Source organism: Passer domesticus, chromosome Z, assembly GCF_036417665.1.
Source record: "Passer domesticus isolate bPasDom1 chromosome Z, bPasDom1.hap1, whole genome shotgun sequence".
Taxonomy (NCBI): domain Eukaryota; kingdom Metazoa; phylum Chordata; class Aves; order Passeriformes; family Passeridae; genus Passer; species Passer domesticus.
The window spans coordinates 70,553,744-70,577,004 of NC_087512.1; the positions used below are offsets into that span (position 1 = coordinate 70,553,744).

The 23,261-nt window shown below is 41.7% G+C and overlaps 1 protein-coding gene across 5 annotated transcripts in view; it reads right to left on the bottom strand.

Moving 5' to 3' along the window:
• Positions 1-4,632: 4,632 nt before the first annotated feature.
• The window catches only part of LPAR1 (lysophosphatidic acid receptor 1), a 68,034-nt gene continuing 49,405 nt past the window's right edge, over positions 4,633-23,261 (bottom strand). For 4 of the 5 annotated variants that reach the window (XM_064403467.1, XM_064403469.1, XM_064403471.1 and 1 more), the window contains one exon: positions 4,633-5,692. In XM_064403467.1, the coding sequence (XP_064259537.1) occupies positions 5,391-5,692 (302 nt within the window). In that variant the 3' untranslated portion in view covers positions 4,633-5,390. Of the gene's footprint in view, positions 5,693-12,604; positions 13,130-23,261 lie in introns of those variants that run through there. The other variant, XM_064403470.1, reaches the window with a different exon arrangement.

The window sequence follows — 23,261 nt, forward strand, 5'->3', positions numbered from 1 at the left end:
ATTGGCTCTCTCAATACTTTTGAATTACAAACACGGCTTTATTTAAACAGGAAAAATTAACAGATTCCTGAGTCTCCCACATACACTTCTGGTTATCAGAATTTTATCACAGGCAACAGGGAACATTTCATGGAGGCTCTTGTTAAAATGCTGGCAGCTATCAGTGTGTTGGATTTCCACGTACCGCAGAAGACAGCAGCATAGTTTAATATCCTTGTGCTCTGTGTTTTTCTTGTGGCTTTTAAAGTTTGTTTTGTGAGGTTTTAATTGTAATTGTTTTGGTTTGGTTTGGCTGTTTTGTTTGTTTTCTTTAAATATCAACCTCTTTTTTATCTTCTTGATAGATTTAAAAAAGAGGAGCTAGGTCAATAGCTTCTTAGAAAATCCTCTAAGAGAGGAAAATGGAAGGAAAGATAAGGGCACATTTTCTTGAGGAGCTGTGGCTGGGCAGGTGTGGATGTCAGTAAAGCTAACTCTCTATTGGAAGTGGCCTTTCCAATCAAATGGAAAAGCCAAGCAATTTGTCTGAACAAATGAGACTGCAGTTGCAAATCCCCTCCTTACAGACACCACTGTGTAGCACAGGCTGATGCCTCACAGCAAGAACAGGTTTGAAAGGACACGACAGCTACACTTGCAATAACAGGAAAGCCCTTAACAGGACCAGAAAAAGGAAAAGCCTATATTTCCCTCTGCAGCAAGTGGAAAAAATTAGGCAGTTTACTACTGACCTTTGCCAGCTACATCCAGTTTCGAAGTCAGAAGAGACCCAGAACAATGATAGGGACACCAGGAACGGGGTCACGCCTCCGTATGGGGTGGGGACAATGCCCTAGAGAAACACCTTTGCCCACTCTGCTTTGCGTCACCTTGATTCACACAGACTGAAAAACAGACTGGGGTGCTTGCATCAAAGCCTCTCCATTTGGCGGTGTTCTTTTTAATCCCACCTGGTAAAACCAATCTGCATGGTGGACTTTTATTTCTTTCACAGAAAAATCTGCATGTTTTTTGTCTGTGGATACCCACTGCAGACAGGTCTGGCTGCAGCAGTGTCACAGACAGAAGCCCTAGATGGCTTTCCAGTAATTAAGTAAGGTATCTGGTAGTTAAGTATGGTATCTGGTAGCATACTTCTGCAGCAACACAAAAGTCAGAAAAAGCTACAAAACCTGCTTCAGAAGCAGAGCCCACATGGGTTTCCCTTGACACACTGCTCCTGGGACCCAGACTGGCCATGGTTAAACCCCTGCCCACCACACTACTACAGACCAAAAGATAGTCCATGGAATGACCTGAAAAGCTTAATTTCAGTGCAATCCTATACTGGGACAAATTTATGTTGATATTCAGAAGTTAGCAGAGGAAGGAGAACTAAAACACTGGATATAAGACACGTCCATTCCTCTTAGACATCCAAGTTACCCAGGCTTAGTTTGCCCCATGAAGGTAGCAGGCCTGCCCTTTCCTTTTCACCAAGCGGCTACTCCGAGCCTTTGTTGCCTGATTGTTTAAATGCTGCTACAGCTGTGACTATTTGGCAAAGGCAGAGTTAAAAAAAACCAATATGGCAACTATTAAAAAAAAATCCATTACTGGTTCACTATGGACAGAGAGGTATGCTTAATTTTAGGAATCAGTGAAAAAGCTTTTTTTTGGTCTGCCCTCTCTTCTATCTGCCCAGCTCTAAGTATCTCAGTCAGAAGCCAGCCTGAAGCTAACAAGGGATCCCAGAAAACTCAAAACAAAAAAAAAAAAACAAACAAACAAACAAAAAAAAAAAAACAACAACAACAACAAAAAAAAGCTGCTGACAAGAAAATCAATGTGTCAAACATACATAGAATATATTTTCAATTTTTATTAAAAAATTATTTTTCTGACCAATGGGTTTCCCAGCTGCTGTATACATCACAGCAAAAGGGAATTAAAATACAAAGGCCATCTTTTTAGTTAGTTTTCAGATTTATACTGCTACTGAAAATACAATGAAAATACATTTCCCTTGATCTGCAAATGATATTCCTTTTAACACACAACTTCCCACCACTACAATTCTGACACAAACACCATTACATTTGAACTTCAAGAGGATTTACTTGGACCAGAAGCAATCAGCAACAAAAGAATTTTAATGACTGTGGGAGGATCGTTGGTATTTTAAGAAGTCTCCTAAAACCTTTTGAAGAATTTGAGATAAGTAAAAATAAGTGGGGCAATCTTTTTCCCTAAGTACTTTGCACCATGTTTTCACATAGCAGAAGTGAGTTCTACAATGGCACAATGAGGCTGGAAAATCTGAATAGAAGAGCAAAACTTAAAAAAATTCTGAGATTACAACAAATGGCTGGGAATCATTCTAAGGAACACAGCAAATGAATCCTATTCCAGGCTCTGGTTTTTATTCTCTTTGCTCACTGGAGCTTTAATTTCATTAGCTTGCAAAGAACTACTCAATTCACAGATCAGATTTCTTAAGGATATAGGAACAACATGTCAACAACACAAAACACTAATTAAATTGCCATACAGCAGCCATATGCTCAGTGAATTCCTCTACCAGAATTGTACAAGCAATGTTCCTCCTGCTGCATTTGATCTGAAACATTGCACTTCACCTTTTAGAAGAAAAGCCACCTGTTGCCAGACAGGATTGCTCCTGGATTAATATACCTGACAACTCAAATTTAACTGCTGCTAAGAGTTCAAAAGGTTCACCTTCTTGAACTGTCGAGTGCCTCCTTGGGTTGAACTATGTACCTGGACAGCAACTACCCTCTGTCACAATCACAGTGATGACAGAAAGCCTCCTTGGGCATCTGTCTTCACAAGAGGCCTTTGGACCCACCCATGTTCAAACAGCCACACCAATCCTGTTCTCAAGTGATTCACCCCTGGCTTCTCAAAACCCACCAGACATCCAGCAGGTTAAACTAGGGTGAATGATTTGTTGTTGTTTTGTAATATCATCCTCCACCCTATCCAGATGAGATTCAATAAAAGCATGCAAATATCAGTGAAAAGAACACTTGGAAAGGGCAATCCCCAAGCTAAAAAAACCCAGACCCTAGACTAAAGTGTCTATGATCTTCTACTTTTCTGGGGATGTTAGGGATAGGAAAATTTGTTCTTGCTGGATCCAAGGAAGAAATGTACTCCAAGCACTCTTGAGAAAAAGAAATTATTTTTCACTCAGATATCCTTGTCTTTGGAGGCAGTCTTACCCTCTCCTTTCTTCTGCTTACCTTCACTAGTTCAAGTATCAAGCAGGCACTAAGGAAAAAATATGAGTGGATTAGCAAGCAGATGCTTTGAAATAAAAAGGTTCATACAGCCTATTCTTCTGTTTCTCACTACAATTCTGTGAATAAAACCAAATCAACCTGTACATTCACTTGCTCTCAAAGACAGTCAGAAGAAAGACTGGTTTTGTTCAAAGCAAGGGGATGTATTCAAAACCTTGGTCAACTGGCAAACAATGTAATGTCCACCTTCTACTCCACCTTCCATAGTGTCCACACAAAACTAGCTTGACAGTTCAGGTGGATTTCAGTTTGACTGAAAGCAGTGTCATAACTCCCACTTCATTCAGTGGAGGCAGGATTAGTTTACTTGTTTCTCTTCCCTCTCTCAGGAAGGAACTGCCTATTCCAAGCAATTTTCTGCTTGGAAGGATAAAATCCAAGCATCTCCTCAAAGCAAGAGATGCTGAAAACACTGTATTTTGCTGAGCTGACCCTCCACCCTCCATTTTTTCCCTGCCCAAATGGGAGAATATCATCCCTTAAGTTACATTCCAGTATGGTACAATGAAGGATATATATCTCTGGATTTTTTATTTTGTTTTGCGGGGTTATTTTTTTTGTGAGTGTGGGGTTTTTTTCTTGATTTTTTTTTGTTGTTTTTCCCCTTTTTTTTTGGTCTTGTTTGTTTTTTTCTTTTTGTTATAGAGACAAATTACGATAAGAACAGTGCCAGGAATTTACTGTTGATATATTTTACATTGTTAGGAGAACACAGAGTTTCCTGGAAAGACGTCCCAAGTTTTTTATCAGCAAGGTCCCACCTTTGCTCAGTTACCTCTCTTGATGAGTTTTGTTTACTATCAGTGATTCTTGGTAACTGATATTCACATGAGTGACATTTCTCTTCAAAACAGTCTCATATGAAAAACCCATCTGTTAGCTTAGGTATTTATAAAAGTGTACATGTGTGGCTCTGTAATATGGTCCAGTCATTTGTAATGGATTAAAGTGTCGACTTTACAAAATAAAATTGTGCCTTGGCTCTTAGTAGCCCACTGCTTTTGAAATGAAGGAGGCATCATTTGAATGGTACCCTACAAATACTTCTCAGTGCAAAAATGCAGAAAGTGTTTTGTTTTAAATTACCAGAAAGGTTCCATAAAAACATACCTTTTCTTTTTCGGCATTAGAAATGCTTTTTGCCATGAACAAGAAAAGCATTCCAAGCATATGCCATAAATACAATTTTTGCAATCTACCAACCTGACTGTAGCCCTTTAAGAGCCTTAGGGATGTGTCCTACTTTAAGAACTTATCCATAAAAAACTTGGTACCCTTCACATGTTACAAATTTCATACTGTACTTCAAAGAAGAACCTTATATACATTGTGACTAAAGTACTGTTTATTTCATAATCTAAACAAACACTGGAATACAGTCTATGTTTTTCTACTTTCCGGCAGACTTTACAAAGAGCTTTTTTTTTTTTTTCATAATTAAAACAATCTGCATACACACAGAACATGCATTCTCTAACACCAGTAATGAAGGTAAGAAGAGTCAGTTTCCCTCATCTTCCTGTTGCCTGTGTTAGAAAAAAAAACCAACTTTTCTTTTTACTGTAGTTATGACAGTGTGGCTAAGGATACAAAGACTAGAGCACAGTTTTACTCCCTGCACAGAAAATGTTCATCACAAGCATGCTGATGGTGATACATATTACATGTCTATTAAATGATAGGCATAGTTTTATCCCCTTTACTCCCTTTTTAAAAATACTAAGTGGCTACATGTAAATGCAGTGAAGCAGGTATAAGCTTAATTAATCAGAGTTGATTCAGACTGGCACCAAGATGCAGCAAAGTCCAACAAAGTCTCAGCAAGGCTTTCTGTGGGTTATTGATGGCCTCTTCTGCAAAGCAACTACTTTCTACTTTTTCAAAGCAGAAATCAAAGGCTTTGCAGCATGGCCAGTCCTGTGGACAGGGCAGTCTGCGCTGGTACGTCAGGCCGCCGGAAAAGATGCACTTGTAGTCCATTAGTGTTTGAGAAAACGTGAGTGGGTTACCTTCCCCGGGGCCACGCGCCTGCCCCGCCCGAGCATCGCCCGCTGCTCTTTGTCGGTGAGGCGGCTGGCGGTGGCTTCACACCACGGAGTGGTCATTGCTGTGGACGCCAGCCAGGATGGTGTGGTTGAGGGAGGAGGCTGACCGGTCCGAGCCTTCGGTGGGGCCGTTGGTGCTCTCGCTGCGCTGGCAGCACAGGATCTGCTTGAACGTCGCACTCATTTCCTTGTCCCGGTAGGAGTAGATGATGGGGTTCATGGCAGAGTTGAACTCTGCCAGGAGAAGGAAGAATTTTTCGTAGGCCAGGACATTGCACTGGGGACAGCAAACATCGAGGAGCAGCAAGACTAGTCCTGGGGTCCAGCAGATTATGAAAGCACCTAGAAAGAGAAAGAATGGAAAAAATAAGAACTCTACAAATATGCACCATTACTTGTCAAAATACCACAAGAACCATCCAGACAGAAGCAGCAATGGTTAATTTTCTCTTTCAGGAGCATTGTTCCCACACTCTCTTTTCACTGACCCGATGAGAGGGATGCCATTCAAAGATCTGTAAATGGTTATGGGCAGCACATCAAAAGAGCAAGGCACACCCCCAAGCCCCAGCCCCAGCCCCCCACCATCTGAAACTCTGCTTGGCAAATACATTTACATTTAAAGTTGATAATGAGGAACATTTTTTCCCTTCAGCTAGAGACCTCTGACTAATCAATCTCTTGATCAGAAGAAACAATACTGCAATTTACTTCTCAAACTAATAATAACAAAGAAAACCTTTCTGTGAGTGCTGTGACTGAAGCATCAGTAATAGAAAAAGAGCGGTGCAGGCAGCAATTCTCAAGAAAAAGAAAGCCTGGGTCTTGTTAACCCATTTCAGCCCCATTATGTAATGGAAAGTCCTAAACACACATCCTTCTTGCACTGAAATGTCGTCTTTCAACGGATCCACTTCTTTTCTTAGGGCTCTATTCAATCAAAATTCAGAGGCTCATCAGGCTTCAATAGTGTCAAAGCCACGGAGTCTAACACCGACTAAAATGCTTCCCCCCTCCTTTCTCTGTTTTCCAAAGCTCTGAAGAGAACAAAGTCCAGAACAAAATTCAGAGCTCAATGCAGAAATTAAATCAAATGCTTTGTACTTTATTGGGAGTACTGAATCAAAGGAAGATTGTAACTCTTTGCAGGAGTTACAGGAGGTTAGAGAGGCTTTAAATATAAGCTCTGCTGGGGAAACCCTTACACACCAATCATGTCAGAACAAAGACAGGGCTCCTGAGATTTTCCAGGCTGCTTTACTGAGGTGGAAGCCACTGTCTTATCATCACTGAGCAGGATTAGCATGGGCAGCAGCAATAAGGACTTCCCAGCATTACGCTGAGAGCGCTGTTTTCAAACTGGTTCTCCTGTCACTGTGGTATTTATTTGTTTACATACTGCTCCTGTTTTTAACACATTGATGGTCTCTTGCAGTACTGGCACTGAAGTCAGTTTCCACACCAGGCAGACTTTGCCATGCCTGCCAAGAAGATACCAGCAATTTCCAGCTCGGGCAGTGACAACTGTAAGCTGTGCAGTTTGGACAGCAAACCCACCTAGATCAAATACAAGGAGATTTTCCAAAGGAGTCTGCAAGCCTGCAATATACGCCAGGTGACAGACAAAGGTTAGCAACCAGGAAACCACACACAGAGGCTTTTTACGCACCAAAAAGCATCTCTAAACTGAATTTGCTTGCAGCTAATGGCGCCACTCAATGCCTATCGCTTTGCTGACCAAGAAAGCTCGCCAATGGAAAGAAGCTGGAGGGTGAATTGCCAGCTGCCAGGCTAAAGCGTCAAGATCTTTCACCAAATGACACTGTTAGGGTCTTGGCAGCAATTTGACAGCATGGGGATGAAACTCTACCACGCTGTGGTGGCATTGAACATATGAACCCACTTCATAGCGTTTGTCTTTTTGTAGCTCTTTTGGATTCCAGCAGTCCTAGAACAGAGTACTTGAAACCCATGCAAAGGACTACAGGCTTTTGTCCCTTCCTTGTACCTGTTGCCATAAGAGTAGAAAACTGTATCTCTTTATTTGCATTATTATCCATGCTAATAGAACCTGCCCCCTACACAGAAAACTCTGCTGAGCTGCTTTTTTGCAGAAACAAAGTCATCAAATTCAACCACTCACTGATGAAATTGTGCATGTTGTGTTCAGCCTCCTAGCTAGTAAGACAGCAATGGACTTTGTTCTAGCTTAAGCATCTACTTTCTTCACTGTAGGCTGCCTTGGGAGAACAACATCAGAGATGGGAACACTGCAAGTCATGGGATCTACAGTGAAGGACAAAAGACAATGACAGCATCCTCACCAGGCCTGTAGCAGAAAAGTCCATTGTGGAAACAATGGAGCTAGCAGGAAAGCTCTCATAGCATTGTTCAAAGTTGCAATTGAAGGCGTCTAATTTCCCAATTTTTTTTTAATCTGTTGCTAGGGAACAACAGAACATTCTGTTGGCATAATTTTTGATATGTTAGAAACAGCAACAAAAAGCTCTGTAGTGGGGCAAATTGGAATTTGCTCCTGAGAAAGCTCCATAGTCATCCAGAAAAATCCACATGCAGCTCACTGCACTGAACAGTTGTCTCAGACGGAGTTCCTGAGCTCTTTGGGCTCCTCAGTATCTCAGACGGGTTCTGATAACCTGTGTGCTGAGGCTTGATTGGCTGCACTCAAGAAAAAGTGGACTGTGGTTGAGCAACCAAATAATTGCTCTGTGTAGCTCAAGCTATACTGAAAAATTATAAAAACAAAAGTTGCGTTCCCACCCAGCTCTGGAAGGAAGTCACCATTGTGCAAGTTGTCACCCTTCTGCTCCTAGCAAAACATCCCCCCACGCTATTGGCTCTGGCAGCTTATTGAGTGCTTGTAAATGGTGACAAAAAATGCCTCAGGTTTGCTCACTTTTTATTTAACTGTTGGTAAACTGGAAAATACTGAGAAGCATCACTCATGGCAAGGATGTGTTTGAGTTAGGTACAGAGGAAAATGTAAATGTCAGGCTCTTAATACTTCAGATTTAGGAAACTTCATTGGCTAAACATGGAATTCTTTTTTTGCAAGGAAAACAAGGCTGAATTTTTTTCCTCTTAGAATATTTGCTGAACTAAGCTGGAAGTGAGATTAAATTCTTCCCCTCCCAGAAGTCTGTTGTGAATTGACTTCACCAATAATGAAGATCTAAAAATACCACATTTAATAAACCAGAGACATCCAAAAGCTTCCTGCTGCCGTATACTGGAAAGCCTTAAGCATACACCAAAATATTGATGTATTTCTGCTCAGAATCAGAACTGAAAGTAGTCTAAAGTACAGTGTTATTAATTTCCAGGTGCATCTTAACATTTTACAAACTTGGTCAAACCTAAGTTACAATGACATACAAAGCAGATCTGTTGCATTTAGTGACTTGAACCTTTGTGGATATGCCATACCATAGTCATACCATGGCATAGGAGATCCCAAAAAAAGTGTACTGTACTTGAAAAAAAGTGCAGACTTTACGTCTTTGGGTGGCTAAAAGAGCACTGTTCCCTGGACAGAGAGCACCTTGGGATATTACCCCTAGCCCTGGCAGCTCTTCAAAGGCGATGGCACTGCAAGAGGCTAAATGAGCTCTTCAGCTGCAGCAGAAGGAACATTTCCATGGAGCAGGGCCAAGGTCTGTCCTGAGGCTCAGGCCACAGAGGGCTGGGTGAAGAAGAAATGCCAATCAGGCTGAAAGCCCATCAGAGGTGAATGGCTAGCCATTAGACAGGAAAACTTGAGGAAACCAGAGAAAGAGTACATCTTAAAAGATTGAAGGGTCCCTACAGACTGAGAAGCATGTCTTACAGCAGGAATGAGTTACAAAAAAGCATTTATGACCTAATCTAATTTTCTGCTGAGGTGTGATATCTCTCATCCCAGTAAGAAAACAAACTCTGACTCCTTGTGCATTGTCTGTCTTGCAGAGCTGTGGTAGAAGTCCACTGGAGGCTTTCCAAAGTCTGATATGACTACATCTCATCTGTCTTGAACCCTTGTCCGTGCATCAGTACAGATTATGTTTCCATGGTAGCTGGATGTTGGAAACCCTTGGGTAAGTGAGCCAAGGCCTCACAGCAAGCTTTGATTGCAAGAGAAACTAATGTAGGCAGTAGGCATATGAAACCAGCCATGATAAATCACACAAAAATCAGTGAGTGCAAGAACAAAAGAGAAAACAACTCCAAAACCCAGCACCAGAAAAGAAATAAGCTACACAAGAATAAACACTGATGAGCTAGTCACTCATTACTAGGATACCAGACTGGATGGCTGCTCATGAAACTTCTTGTGTTAGCAGGCAAAGTGTTTCCTAAGCAGCACTCTTTTTTCTTTCTTTTTTTTTTTTTTTTTTTTTTTTTTTTTTTTTTTTGTCTTTTGCTTTGGAGAGCCTATGTCTGTGTTTATTCTGTGAACATTTGTTTTCCTCTAACTCAAAAGAGCAAAATAAAGGAAGCACTTCTGCTTCTGCCAAGTCATACACTGCTGTCCTTCAGAGGCTCCAGAGGGATGTAGCTCTAGTCAATGCACACCTATTCTGAAACACTCTTCTCTGCCTTAGCCACACTGTGCCCCTTTAATGTGCTCTCTTCTATTCATCTTGTGTGTTAACCCTGATATCTGGCATGGGCTCACACTCACCCTGCAAATTCCTCAGTCTGCACAGAGAGGGAAAATATTGAAAGGGCCTCTTTTAGGGAGTGAGAGAAGGAAAAAAAAAATCTCTATGTATTTGCAGTTTTTTAAAGATTACAGGAATAGGCTAAGGAACTAGCATATCAAAGACAGAAAAGATCCATTCCAGCTGAACTGCAGGAACATTTATAATCTGCTGCTGTTGCCCTCCTACTCTTGTCCATCTGCTGTCATCTCCAAATCCCCTCCTGCCCTCAGAGTGGTATTTGTGACAGGCAGCTGCAGCCCCTCTTCCTCTGGGACAACGGTGACTGAGAGAGAGAAAGGGACATTGAACATCACTGCTATCACTGTTATCACAGCTACCAACAGGGAGAAGAGTCCTGCACTTGGTGCAGGCTGAGAGCAATGCTCTGGGAGAATGATTTAATTAACAAAACCATAGCCAAAATGGGCTGCAGAAGTGCCTGGCATTTTCCACATTCTGACGTAATCCCACCCTCATCAGGGAAAGCCACTTGCTATGCTTGCTGAGGTGCAAGCTCATCAGCTGCAACACAACTGCATTTCTTCATGTCCTAGCCGTCTGTAAACTGCATCAATAGTTCTCCTTATCACACTGAGCATTATCTTGTGCATAGCATGAACAGAGATAAGTACTGCAAGCAAGAGTGCCTATTTACAGCTATGTATTGTTTTCCCCTGACACAAACATGACAGCATGAAATCTAAAATGAATGAATGATTATAGATGCCAAAGATCATGAAGTGCATTTACCATGCTGTAAACATACAGAGTGTAGGAGCGATTCCTCTAATTCTAGTCTGACCTAATTTTTCCCAATTTTGACACAACACTATTACAATATATGCTAATACTTCTTCATGGATGAAAACATTGTTGTTGGTTTTTTGCATTTTCTGCTGGAAATAATTAACATAGGGGTAATGTTTGCTTTGACCCATGGAATTGTCATGTGAAGAATTAAAATGTGACTACCACATTTGGATCAGATGAATAGATTTAAATAATTGTGTGCTAAACTTGACAAATTCTGGAGAACTTTATATATGAAAGGCTTGCCTCTCCATTCACAGACTCCAAAAGATTTGAGGAAGATGACAGTGAAGGAAAGTCCTTGAAAAATACTCCAGGTGGGGGAGAGCTGCCTACAGTGTACAGGTAAGAAGGGCCATGTTGAAAAAGGTGCTATCAAAACAGCTTCATTTATTCAAGGTGTCTTTATTTAAGGAAGCTGTATGAATTCTGCAAGAGTGAGAGATTCATAGCACACTCCTGCAGTTTTTGATTGATTGTAAAATGCTTCTCTGACATGTCTCTGGGAGATTTTAATACTATGGATGCCTTTGTGTTTCAAGACAAACATTCATCTGGTGAGGCTGTGTGTGAAAGAAAGAGGAAATATCTCCAGTAAGAAAGAGGGAATAGCAGTGTAAAACAGGAAATGAGAAACAATGCAAATGTAAAAAAACTCTACATTAATATTCATGAAACACTATCTTACATATAATTCTCTAAGACGATTTGAAGCAAGAGGATGTGAGCACATAAGAGAGAATACACAACTAGAGAGCTTATGAAAGGAGCTGGGTGATACAAGCCACCAGCTTGTCTTTCATAACACTATATATGCCCCATCCCTAAGGATCCATGTTCTAGTCTCCCGGGAGCTGAGCAGCTCTAAATGTGCAAGTTATAGATAAAACCCTATTCTCAGCTTTATTAAATATTTTAACTCTGCATGAATTCCATAACTGTCAAGTTTGTGAGATTTTTCAGTCTACTGTACCTATGGTTTGTAAATGGATTTTAGAATAAACTGGTTATGCTAGTATTGCATCAGATCCCTGATTTCCTACCTTTTCCACAGCTACATGCACATGCACAATTCAACCTCTTGCTGAATCTTGTTTTGGGAATTTCAGCTAGCAAGTTTAGTCAGACTTTGTACAAAATAATGGCTGGATTTCGTAGAAATAGAGAAATCATGTCTTGCTCAAAAATGTGTTTTCTCTTCTCAGCAGAAATTCAGAATGTGTCTGCTTCAAACATCTCTCTTCACCTTTGAAGGTGCACAGAATTTTTTGGTGTTTAAGGCAAGGCTATCTTTGTCAACAAACCATCCCTTCTCTGAGGAACCCATCTGCTTCCATCTTTACACATTTGTCTTGTTTAAAACATGTTAATGACTTAACAGCTTAAATGACTTAATGAAAGCAGCCTTGGGGCTCTGCTTATGCTCTGTCTAGGCTGGGAGGAGCAGCAAGCCTTGATCCCAAAGAAGTCCTGTGTATGTTAGCATCACCTCTTTCTGGGCTTTAATATTTAGTATTTCATGTGTGTCCATTCATCCATCCAATCCTCATCACCTTCTTTTATTTCAGAAAAAATAAAGTAAAAACTCTTTATAGGGGCACACACCACCTTGACTACCAATGATACTTCTGCTGGCACCTAGACTCCTTTGCTACAGGCTGGCCTCTGCTCTACCTGCTCTCTTCCAGTACTCACATCACCACACTGGCTCCGTTGAAAAACACACAAAGTACTTGGTGAAATCTTTAAGTCAAAGCCTTTATTTTAAACCAGACACACTTTGGCACCTATACCTGCTACACAAAGGGTCAACTGAAGAAACAATGGTGTTACACAGGGAGCTGACAACAACCATTAGCCAATAATTTCGTTGTCATCACTAGCTGCATGACCACCATCTCTGAGCAGCATGGAGACACGCAGACATAAAATCCCATGGTCAGTAGGGCTGCATCCACAGTGATCATACCTTCCCTTATCTCAGGGTGAGCCAACACCTTTCATCTTCTCTTCCTGCTTCACTTTGCAAATCCAGACCAGAGGTGATGAAGAGCAGGTTTCCCCTCAGCCAGACGCCCAAGTGGCAGGTGTGGGAATCTTTGTGAGCTCGTTCTCTGCAGCACCTTGTGCTTACTGTCCCGAGTGCTTACTGGCACGCGGTGGAGGCAGGGTATGCTGACACTCAGACTCCTGGCTTTCCTTCTGGAGATCCTATCTGCTGCATGTCTTCCCACCTGGACACCACCAGGTGGTCCTTCCACAGAGCCTGGAACCAAATGTGGGTGTTTCAAATACCACAGGGTCTCCAAGCACTTTTGTATCCCTGTAGCATCTAAAGCTTTGACAGTATGAAATAGCAAAAAGAAAAGACTGGAGAGGACCAATAACAAAATAAAACTAACTGAAGAGAAAATGAAATTGGGCAGTAGCAAGCCACCAGAAGTGATCTGCTTATTTCATGGGTACTTGTCAAACTCTAGCCCAGGTTAACACTCAATGTAATTCCCCACCTGATACTTGCAGTCTTGCAAATGGGTGTACTGGTTTTTGGCCAGCTTATCCAGCTGCCCTCAAGTATTCCACAGCTGACATCTGTGAAGGAGAACTCCAGTGCTAATGCAAATGGAGGAGACCAGGAGGGTTTCTCAATTGACATCAGCAAACCAAAGGTGTTTGAATAATCCTCTTTTACAACATACTTGTAACAGTTTTAAAGAGCAACTTGCAAAGAGGAATGTGCAACACACATTCCAAAAATAAAAGCAAAAGCTTAATCCCATTGCAATTTATCTGTACCCATTGGAATCCCTCAAAACAAGAAAAATGGAATTTGCTCCTGATCTAGTAACTGCAGGAGAGAAATGCTGCACTGCCCCTCTTCAAAGGGAGAAACTCAGGCTTTTATCTAAAGAAAGCATTTTAGACAAAAACAGGAAGTCATTAAATGCCAATGGTCAGCATTTTGACTGATTTCTAAATTCATAAAGATATGTGAAGCTCATCTGAATAAAAGCTTGGCTGTTGCCAAAGAAATCTGATTATTTATCTCTGTGTAAAGACAAACAGTAGTCCTTGTGGAGTTTCTCTGTTGCCAAAAAAACCAACACACAGAGGAAATTTCAGTGTCTTTTTCAATTTTCTGGTGTTCTAGACTAGTCTTTATGCTCTAACTTGAAAACAAATACTCCTACAGTCCCAAATCAGTGCTGGTAGCTTGCCTGGAAAATGAACATGTAAGCCCAGTTGATAAGAGGCTCCTGGTACTGGTCTCCCTGGGTCGCAGGACAAATAAAAGCAGGCAAGAGATGTCTTGGGGAAAACTAGAAGCAAGAATTAGAATCCAGAAAAGCTTGGGTTGGAAGGGACCTTAAACATCTAGTTCTAACCCCCACCATGAGAAGGGATGCTACCCATTTCATCAGGTTGCTCAGAGCCCTGTCCATGAACACTTTCAGTGATGGGACAGCCACAGCTTCTCTGGGCAAACTTTCCAGTGCCTCATCACCCTCATAGTAAATAATTTCCTCCTAATTTCTAACCTTAATCTTCTCCTTTTCCACTTAAAGCCATTCCCACTTGTTCTATCACCCCATGCCCTTGTAAAAAGTCCCACTTCAGTGCTCTTGAAGGCCCCTTTCGGTACTGAGAGCTGCTATAAGTTCTTCCCAGAGCCATTTCTTCTTCAGGCTGAACAAGCCCAATGCTCTCAGCCTCTGCTCCAGCCCTCTGATCATCTTGGACCTTCTCTGAACCTGCTCTAATGGGTCCAAAAAACAACCTCTACATCATACCTGGCAACCTGTTTACATCCCCTAGTCCAAACTCAGGATTCTCTTTAGGGGCCCTGACTGCTCATAGGAATGAGTTGGGACTTCAGGTGGGGGACAGACCTCTCCCTGAACAGCAAGACGACCCTGTCTGAAGGGTCTGGGTGAGGCTTTCACATCCCACATGTGAGGCAGCTGGGGGTCACCAGGTCTGCTGAAACATGAAAATGCTTCTGCAGAAGTGAAGGCTCACTGCAAGAGGTCATGTGAGGCAAGGGCAGGACAGCTGGCACCCTACAGGGACTGCAGACTGGACTCTGCCTGCTTCTGCTTGGGTGTTTCACCGCTTTTTTAGCAGCTGCAGTTTCCAATCACAGAAAAATAATTCACGGCCATGGTTGAAAAAGCCCTGTTGTGCCCACTTTTTCTACAGAAATCCATAGAGCTTCTGTGGTACTCTGCTACACAGTCAGAATGCTATGCTCAAACAATACAGCTTTTTAGGAGATACCAAACAACTTTGCTATGTGAGATTGTTTAATTGTATTTTCCTTTGTTGTTAAGGACATTAAGTGATACTGGTATTATGTTTGGATAAGCTCCAGTTGCAACACAAGATTCCAAATGAAGCCTGTCTGGATGCAATTTAATATATAAAGGACTGCCTTGATTCTTACATAAGATTAAACTAATAATATTAGAAAAAAAAATATTAGCCTCTGTCGGTTCCCTTAATAGGAATAAGACTTGTTTTATTTAACACACTACTACCAGACTCTGAGTAGGAGAAAGTGTTAGCAAGTGTTACCAGCTCTACCCCAACTGCGAAAAAAACCTGTGTGTGCTTTTAATTTGTATAGCCATACTAACATTTATCTGATTATAGCTATCTGGTTAAGCTGTGATAAACATCCTTTGAGGGAACTGCATTAGGATCAGTCACACAAAGTGATTTTAAAAAACAGAATCCATGCTGACAGCTGTGTCTCGCTGAGAAAACGAAGAGCACAAGCTCCAAGTGAAGTGGGCAACAGGGTAAGCCCTTAAGGATAAGGCAATGCCCCTCTAGGATAAATCTGCTCAGAAAAATCTGCTTGCCTTTGGACAAATTAGAAAAGCCTTTCTAGTCCTCACCTGAATATAACAAAGCAAACTACTGCCTTAAAGCAAAAGCAGCCTTGGACAGACTGCACATGAATGGCACCATTACCTGAGTTGCCTGCACACCTCACTACCCAAACAGTGTTAAGGTAACTCAGACATTATTCAGGCTATCAGACCACCAGGGAGGCACCTACAAATGGCACTGCTAAAAGAGACAGGAGCAGACAGATGTGGTATTGCACATCACAGGAGAAGCACTGAGTAAAGAACCACCCGCCTTTTGATTGTGGTAAGTATATACTTACTGATTATCAAAAGGGTAAATTCTAGGTTTTGGCACTTAATTATACACATAGCTATTAAAAATTATCTAGATGAGGCTGGTATCTGGGGCAGAAAATATGGGTTTTGTTCTGCATTTGCACACTGTGGAGATGAGACATTGTTTAAAGGGATGCAGCTACCTTTTGGCTGTCACAGATTTCTCTGGATTCCCCATTAGGATGCTTGCTGTCTTGCTGCCTATAATTTCAGTGTGGTAACAACAGTATTTTCCATACTACAAAGGAGAAATTCAGTGAACAGGGCTGGAAATGTTTCACTGCTGCTGATGGATTCCAGGGGCAGCTATTTGTAATTTTTTTAAAAATAATTTATCATATCAGAATCTAGATTGATTTAAAATTTTCAGACAAACACAGAAATGAGCTCTAATAAAACCTAGCCTCTCTTTCAAGTCATATCATCAAGAATCACAGTGCCATGCATTATCTGGGGGGAAAAAGGTGTATCTTCAGCTATCTCTTTCTCTCAGCTGTACACACTGTGTAAAACCCTGGGTATGTAACTACTCCCTCATGACTACAAATGAGGGCATCCCAAGTCTCATCCACTTAGAGGATTAGTCACTAAAACTGCTCCTAAGTTAGACAAGTGATGTGTCTTCTCCCTATGACTTCTCCCTGCGACTAAGCTTTCCCAAAATCACTGCATTTATTGGAGAAGGGAGCTTGATTCGGCTTACAGAACAGATCCTTGTGTTTCCATTCCCTTACAGGAACAGTCTTCTACCTTTGGCAGTCTGCTCTCCTCTTCTAAATCTAACCTCTGCTAACAAAAGTATGGCACATAAAGCACCCAAAAGTAGCGCTTGGACTATGTTAGCACCACATCCTTGGTTGCTTGGCTTATAAGATTGCCATATAAATAGCCTCTGAAACCACAAAAAAGCACACTATCATGGTTTTTTGAAGGTTACTCAGTCTGCGTATTTCCAAGGATGTGACTCCTTTGACCTCTGGCAGAGAGTTTGCTCCAGTGTCCCTGTAAAAGACTGTAGGTTTTGGCTATATATAACAAGGGACAACAATGATGAAGCCTAAAAAAAAGGTGCTAAGTCTCTTAACTTTCAGTTCCCTTACTCCCACCCTCTCATGAAAGAGAAATTGAATAGCAACAGAAAACTGAAATAACTGCCTGTGCCGAAAATGGGCTGACTCCCAGCCACCTTCATCTCTTTCAGGGGTGTTCATGAGAAGTGCCAGACAAAGGTCGTTTAGAGCCAGTCCCTATCTACCAGCAAGGAAAGCAGAGGTGTTAACACTGGTGCTTTCTCTGCAGCATGCCTTGCTTGCTGCCTGGCTTTGTCCTGGGTTTTCTGCTGCTGGGCACGTGCAGGAGCTCCCACTGAACTCTTGGCCTCTCTAATGAGCCTGTCAAAGACAACAATCATTCTCTTCTGTCACCTGTCTTCAGCGCAAGGGCAATGCCAACTTGTTTCTCACAATGACACAGAGAAGAGATGCTGCTGCCAGGGCAGAGCTCATGGCTGTGCTCGCACAGGGGTTGCTCCCCATGGATCTGCCAGTGAACGTGCTGCTTCTACAGGGCAAGCACTTCAAAACATTTCCCTTTTAGCACTCTCTGTTTGCAATGAACTTCAGTCCTCAAGTGATGAGGGATTTATATGCCATCCAAAGTAAAATCTTTGCCAGCTAATAATTAAGCAATCTAGGATTTTTCAAAACAGAAAAGACAGTTTAAACAACTCTTTAAGATGCAGACCAAGCTGATCTAGTAAAAAAGCAGATCACCATTATGTACAGCAGGGTAGAACTCTACTTTTAAATAACCACTAATAACAGTTCCATCAGATGTGGCAGATAATGACATACAATGCAGATCACACCATGGCTGCCAGAGACAGAAAATACTTGTGAAAGCATTTGCTTCACACTTGGAATGCCTGAGACTTCGTGCAGACAGTGATGAAGCATCCAGAAAGCAAGCCTAATATGTTCTGTCTCATCTGATGGCCCTTATAGCTGTCTAATCCCCTCTGGCTGATCCTGCGCCATCTCCAGGCATGTCTGTGGAGCATGCTGCCCTGACCCCTCCGTGTGAACAGGCTCTAGGTGCAGGGCTGGGATGTCGGCTCCAAGGGAGAGGACAGCATACAAGCAGGGAGTCAGCCATCAAAGACACTCTAACTCCGCTGACTCCCACAAGCAATTGCAAAAACAAACAACTGCAATCGCTACAGCTGCATTGAAAACTAGCCTCTGAAAGGAAAACAAAAGATTCCTCCACACTCTGTGGAAACCCACAAGTTTTGGCAAAGTTATCAGTCCTCAAAAGAAGGTCTTAGTATGCATAAGCTATCTACTGTATTGTGTCCTGCTTTAAACAAGAGAGTTGATGCAGGATTGTGAAATAGAAAACTAAACTAGCACACATCAGTTTTTGTTGTCTGATGGAAGAGGAAGCAAAGGACCAAGACTGCTACCAAACCACAAAGACCATTTCCACTTGCATTACATTCAGCAGCTGCACGTTTGCAGCCCACCTAAGGGGCTGAGGAGGCAGTAAACTGACAGAGCAGCAGAAAGGGTGAAACAGGATCAAAAGGATTTTGAGAGGATCAAAAAAAAGACACCTCCTCAAATCCCCACTCCCAGCTTTTGTATTGCTCCATGTTAAAAAAAAAATGCACCACACCAAGCAGAAAGGCTGTGCCCAGCAGCACTGCCCACTATTACCAGGACATGCCCAGGAGGTAGAATGTGGGGACATATGTTTTATGCAATGCTAATCAATCAAAACACTTCCACTAAGTACTCCTTATCCAACACCCCCCCCCAAAAACAGTAACTGTGGGATCACTCTTAGTTTTAATTCATGTTGATGTTTTAGCTCATCATTCCCCACAGTAGTACAAGTCAGATTATTTTGGGACAGACATGCTGATATATGAATCCGAAAGACTTATCCAGGATTGTGGTTTTTTATTTTGTTTTAGCAGATACTTGTAGGCTTGCGCCTAAAGTAAACAGGAAACTGCATGAGATAAAATGAGACCTTCCAGGCAAAAAGGCTGAGGAATTTTTGGGTTTTAAAAAAATAGATAAACAAGCAATTAGTACATTGTAAGAAAATAGCTTGCAAAATCGTTCTACTCAGCAAATTAATTGCTTCTAAGAAGTACCTCTGCTGTTCTAAATGAAATACAAAGCTTTTTTCTGTTTTCAGAAAAGATTAAAACTCTCCTAACTACTCAGCAATGCACTGAAGGGCACCACTCAGGGATGACTTTATTTTCTTTTAAAACATTTTAACAATGGAATATTCAAGCAACACTGAGGTAAACTCCAACACAGAAGCAGTGTGTAGGGAAGATGCATAAATAAAAAGCCCTGAGGCAAACTCAGATCAGCTTTTGCTGGACTTCATTTGAAGTTCCTGATGATACTTGCTGGCTTCTCCTAATTTTTCTACAGAGCTCAGAGCTGCGGCCACACCAAAGTCAGGCTAGATAAATGAGGGACAAATGCAAGGCAGAGGGGCCATTTCAGTGCTGTAGGAAAAGCCCACGCTTCCAACTCCTTCTTTGAAACTTTATAGCCTGGAGATTGATCACAGCTGTGCCTTAAATAAAAAGAAGCTAAACCAACCACCACTGCAAACTTTCTGTCTGCTGGGCTGTAACTGTTCTGCAAGCTACAGAGGGAGCAAAGGAGCAGAGATTTCTGCTCCTGTCCCTGGTGTTTTCTAGGAGAGACAAGCAGCAAGGGATGACTCCACTTATTGCCCATCAAAATAATGAGCATTCAGTTTCCTTAGGCATCCAGTGACACCACAAGCATTTTACCATCATTGGTGCTCTTGCTGTTGTGTGCTATCCAAACCCTGATATTGTAATTGTGCTCAATTATCTATGAGCATAAGAATATGTAGTTATTAAAAGACTGACCTACTGCAGATTTTTTGATTTCACAATATTTCCAGTACATATTTTTCTGAAAACAAGCACTCACTAATTATATTTTGTGTTGTCTGTCCTCTTGTCTTTAATTGCATTTATTAGAGAAGGCTCATTCAAGTTTCACCACCTTGAATTCCTTTAAGAATGCAGCATCAGTGGCTGAGCTACAGGTGCCGGGCAAGTAACATGGTCTGTGCAGGACAGTTTTCACTCCCTGATACTTTAACCCACTTTTTATGGAGCTCACATGCGAAGCTGGCTGTGTTGGGATGCCACGTGAGTCTCTTGGGTTGGTGAGTTCTGTGCTCCACTGCACAAGATATCATCCTGGTTACAATCCAGCCACCCTTCCCCCTTATTGACATGGCTTTCACGTGAACTTTGCTCTCCTCCCACCTGACCCATGGCTGGAGAAGCTTGCACCAGTACCTGAACCTTGGGGTTTTGTAAAACCCGAGGTGTGTGCACCTGGGGAAGGGAATGAGTGAATATGGGGAGAAGCAGTATTGCTGGACCCCTCTTACCCTCCCCAAACAGGAGAGTTTTGTTCCAGTAAGTTATGAACAGTGTTAGTGTCTCAGATGGTACTGGATCTCGTATTTTCTCTGTGGGCCAGGGGAGCTCCCTACAGATTAAAACTGCAACTGTTAAAATCCACCTTTTTGATGTTGACTGGCTTTGATGTGTTCCATGTTTGTGCAATTATGGCAGCATGTTACTGCAGACACAGCTATATGCTTCATTCATATAAGAAACAGACCAAAAAAAACCAACAAAAAAGGCACCTGTAACTGATCCACAGCCTGGATGTTCTTCACCTCTTATTCTGCATGACAAACTAATTCCCATACCCATAAGAGTTACTTTGTGCAGGAGTTCAGGATTGATGGGAGAGGGCTGAATGCAGAGATCTCCCAAGGTTCAGTTGTAGCTGTAAAACACTGCTGCTAGCTGTGAAGTCTGAGCTTGCATGTTGCTGCAATGCAAGCTTTTCTCAGTGGGAAATTCACATGTTCACAGTAGATGGTGCAGTGCACAGGCAAGAGCAAACTCACCAATAAGTAAAGAAATGACCTGGTTTGCTGATTGCAGTAGACATTGTCAGGAGGCTTTGATCTCACTGAAAATCAGTGAGGTGACCATATACAGGGGTCACCATATGAGCACTGTCCATGAGCACAGGGAAAGGGAGTGGCAGAGGTAGCAATGCCTGCAAGAGCATTGCATATCACTGCAACAGATAATCGTAAAAGTTGATGGATGAAACAAAAACTCAATCTTTTACAGAGAAATGTTGTGTTGAGATGTGTCAGCCAAGTGGAAAGAGACAAACCCAAGAGTTATTTTACAGCAGAAGAGAGCCATTTGTTACTTGCCAACTCTCCATCTTTATCCATCTTATCCCTAGCTGTCCTTTCTCAATGTATCCAGGCATGGTCAATGGGCTGTACATATCTCCTCACCCAAAGGAACACCTATTGGGTCAGACTCAGCTATACTAAGTGTTATACTAAGGGGAAATTCAGAAAGCTAGCTTATGTTGTCATCACACTTCTAGCACATATACTCATCTCTAAACTTAGTGCATTTTTTGTCAGCTGTATTATTTGTATTTCAAGTATTCAAGCATGCTTTCACAGAGAGTGTATTGATTATGAGCAATCCAAGAAGAACTGCATCTCTGCTGCTCATGAAATGACACTATTTTGTACCTGGTAATGAGTGCTATTGAATGCCATCAGACCTTTTTGTTCTGGCTGTGGGGGTTCACTGGGCATGACTAGGCTTACAGTGCATTGCATGGTATTGTTCAACCTGTGAGTCTGTAATAGGACTTATTGCTTATTGGGCATTGCTGGATTTAGAGTGCTGCATTGACTCTGCATTTCTGTTACTTAATGTGGAATTGTCTATGACCCAGAACCCAAACCCAGCCGCCACCACCCCTTTGACATCTCAGGACCAGCTGGAATATAAGGGTGTTTATTTTCCTTTAAATTTCTTTACTCTGCATGTGTCAGAAAGGTTTGCCTTACTCTTAATGTGACAGCACCACAGAGGTGCCTTTATCAGCTCTTGAATGCTCTGAACTCTAAGCAAGTCCTGGAGCCAGAAGATACTGCCATGAAGAGGGCAGCTGTGGTCACAGCAATAAGGGGTTTCCTGGAAAACCCTCATACCAAGGACACAAACTGCAATATGCTTATGCACCCTTTAATCAAAAAAAGGGTGAAAATATTCTAACACAAGTCCTCCATCTAAATTAAAGAACAATTCATACATAAATTGAGCTACTGAATCTGAAATACTGAAATATTTCCAAATATTTCTCTTACTGATAGCTCTCATGTTGGTTCATCAAGTTTCCAAACATACTGCTAGCCTAATAACCATTTTCACAGGTCTTAAAAAAGCTGGCAATGTGCTTGGTGTTTCCAAAAACTTTGTGTTTAATTTTTCTGAGGTGTGAGAAATAGAGGTGTTTAGACAACAAAAAAATACACTACCCATCTTACAAGTAGGTTGACTTCTCTCGTTTTTTTGAAAGTGGTCAGTCTGTGCCACAGAAGTGGAGGATATTGTTTCAAGATGTGGCAACTAACATCTCTTACTATCACAGATGTCAGCACACACAGAAGCTCTACTATAATATACTGCTGCAAAATGCTGCCTTCAAAATTGCATACATGCAGATATTTAGGCAATTCTATCAGGGTACTAAAGCCTGTGCACTGTACTAACACTACTTCCTATTGAAAAAATCCAATTTAAGTCTTTACAACAGTATCAGCAGCTTTCTGCTTGGGCTGGCATTTTTACTTGTGCTTTCTGCTTTCTTACATACATCTGAGGAAACGCTCAGTGAAACTGCTGCATGTGTAAGACATTTATCTCTTCTGTTTGAAAGTAATTGCAGCAAAAAGAGGCAGTGAGTGTAAATTTCAAATGAAAAGGATGTCAAGCTTCTCTAATAAAGGCAAGTATGATATTTTCTTGTTATTTTGGGGAAAATCTGCACTCAACAGTGCAATATGCCATGAAGACATCCATAAGAGATGCTTTGCAAGATTCCCTGTACTGTAGGAGTCAAGAGTAATTCTTGGTAGCCTGTGGATGCAGGACACCACTCTGCAAACTTTGGGGAGAAAGGTGAATTGTTTTAAAGTGAAGTGTATAACGTACAAAGCTTATGTGGTCAAGGTTTTAATGTATTTCATCACTGTTTTCAAGGTCAAGGCCAGGTTTGAAATCTGGTTCATGTCCCT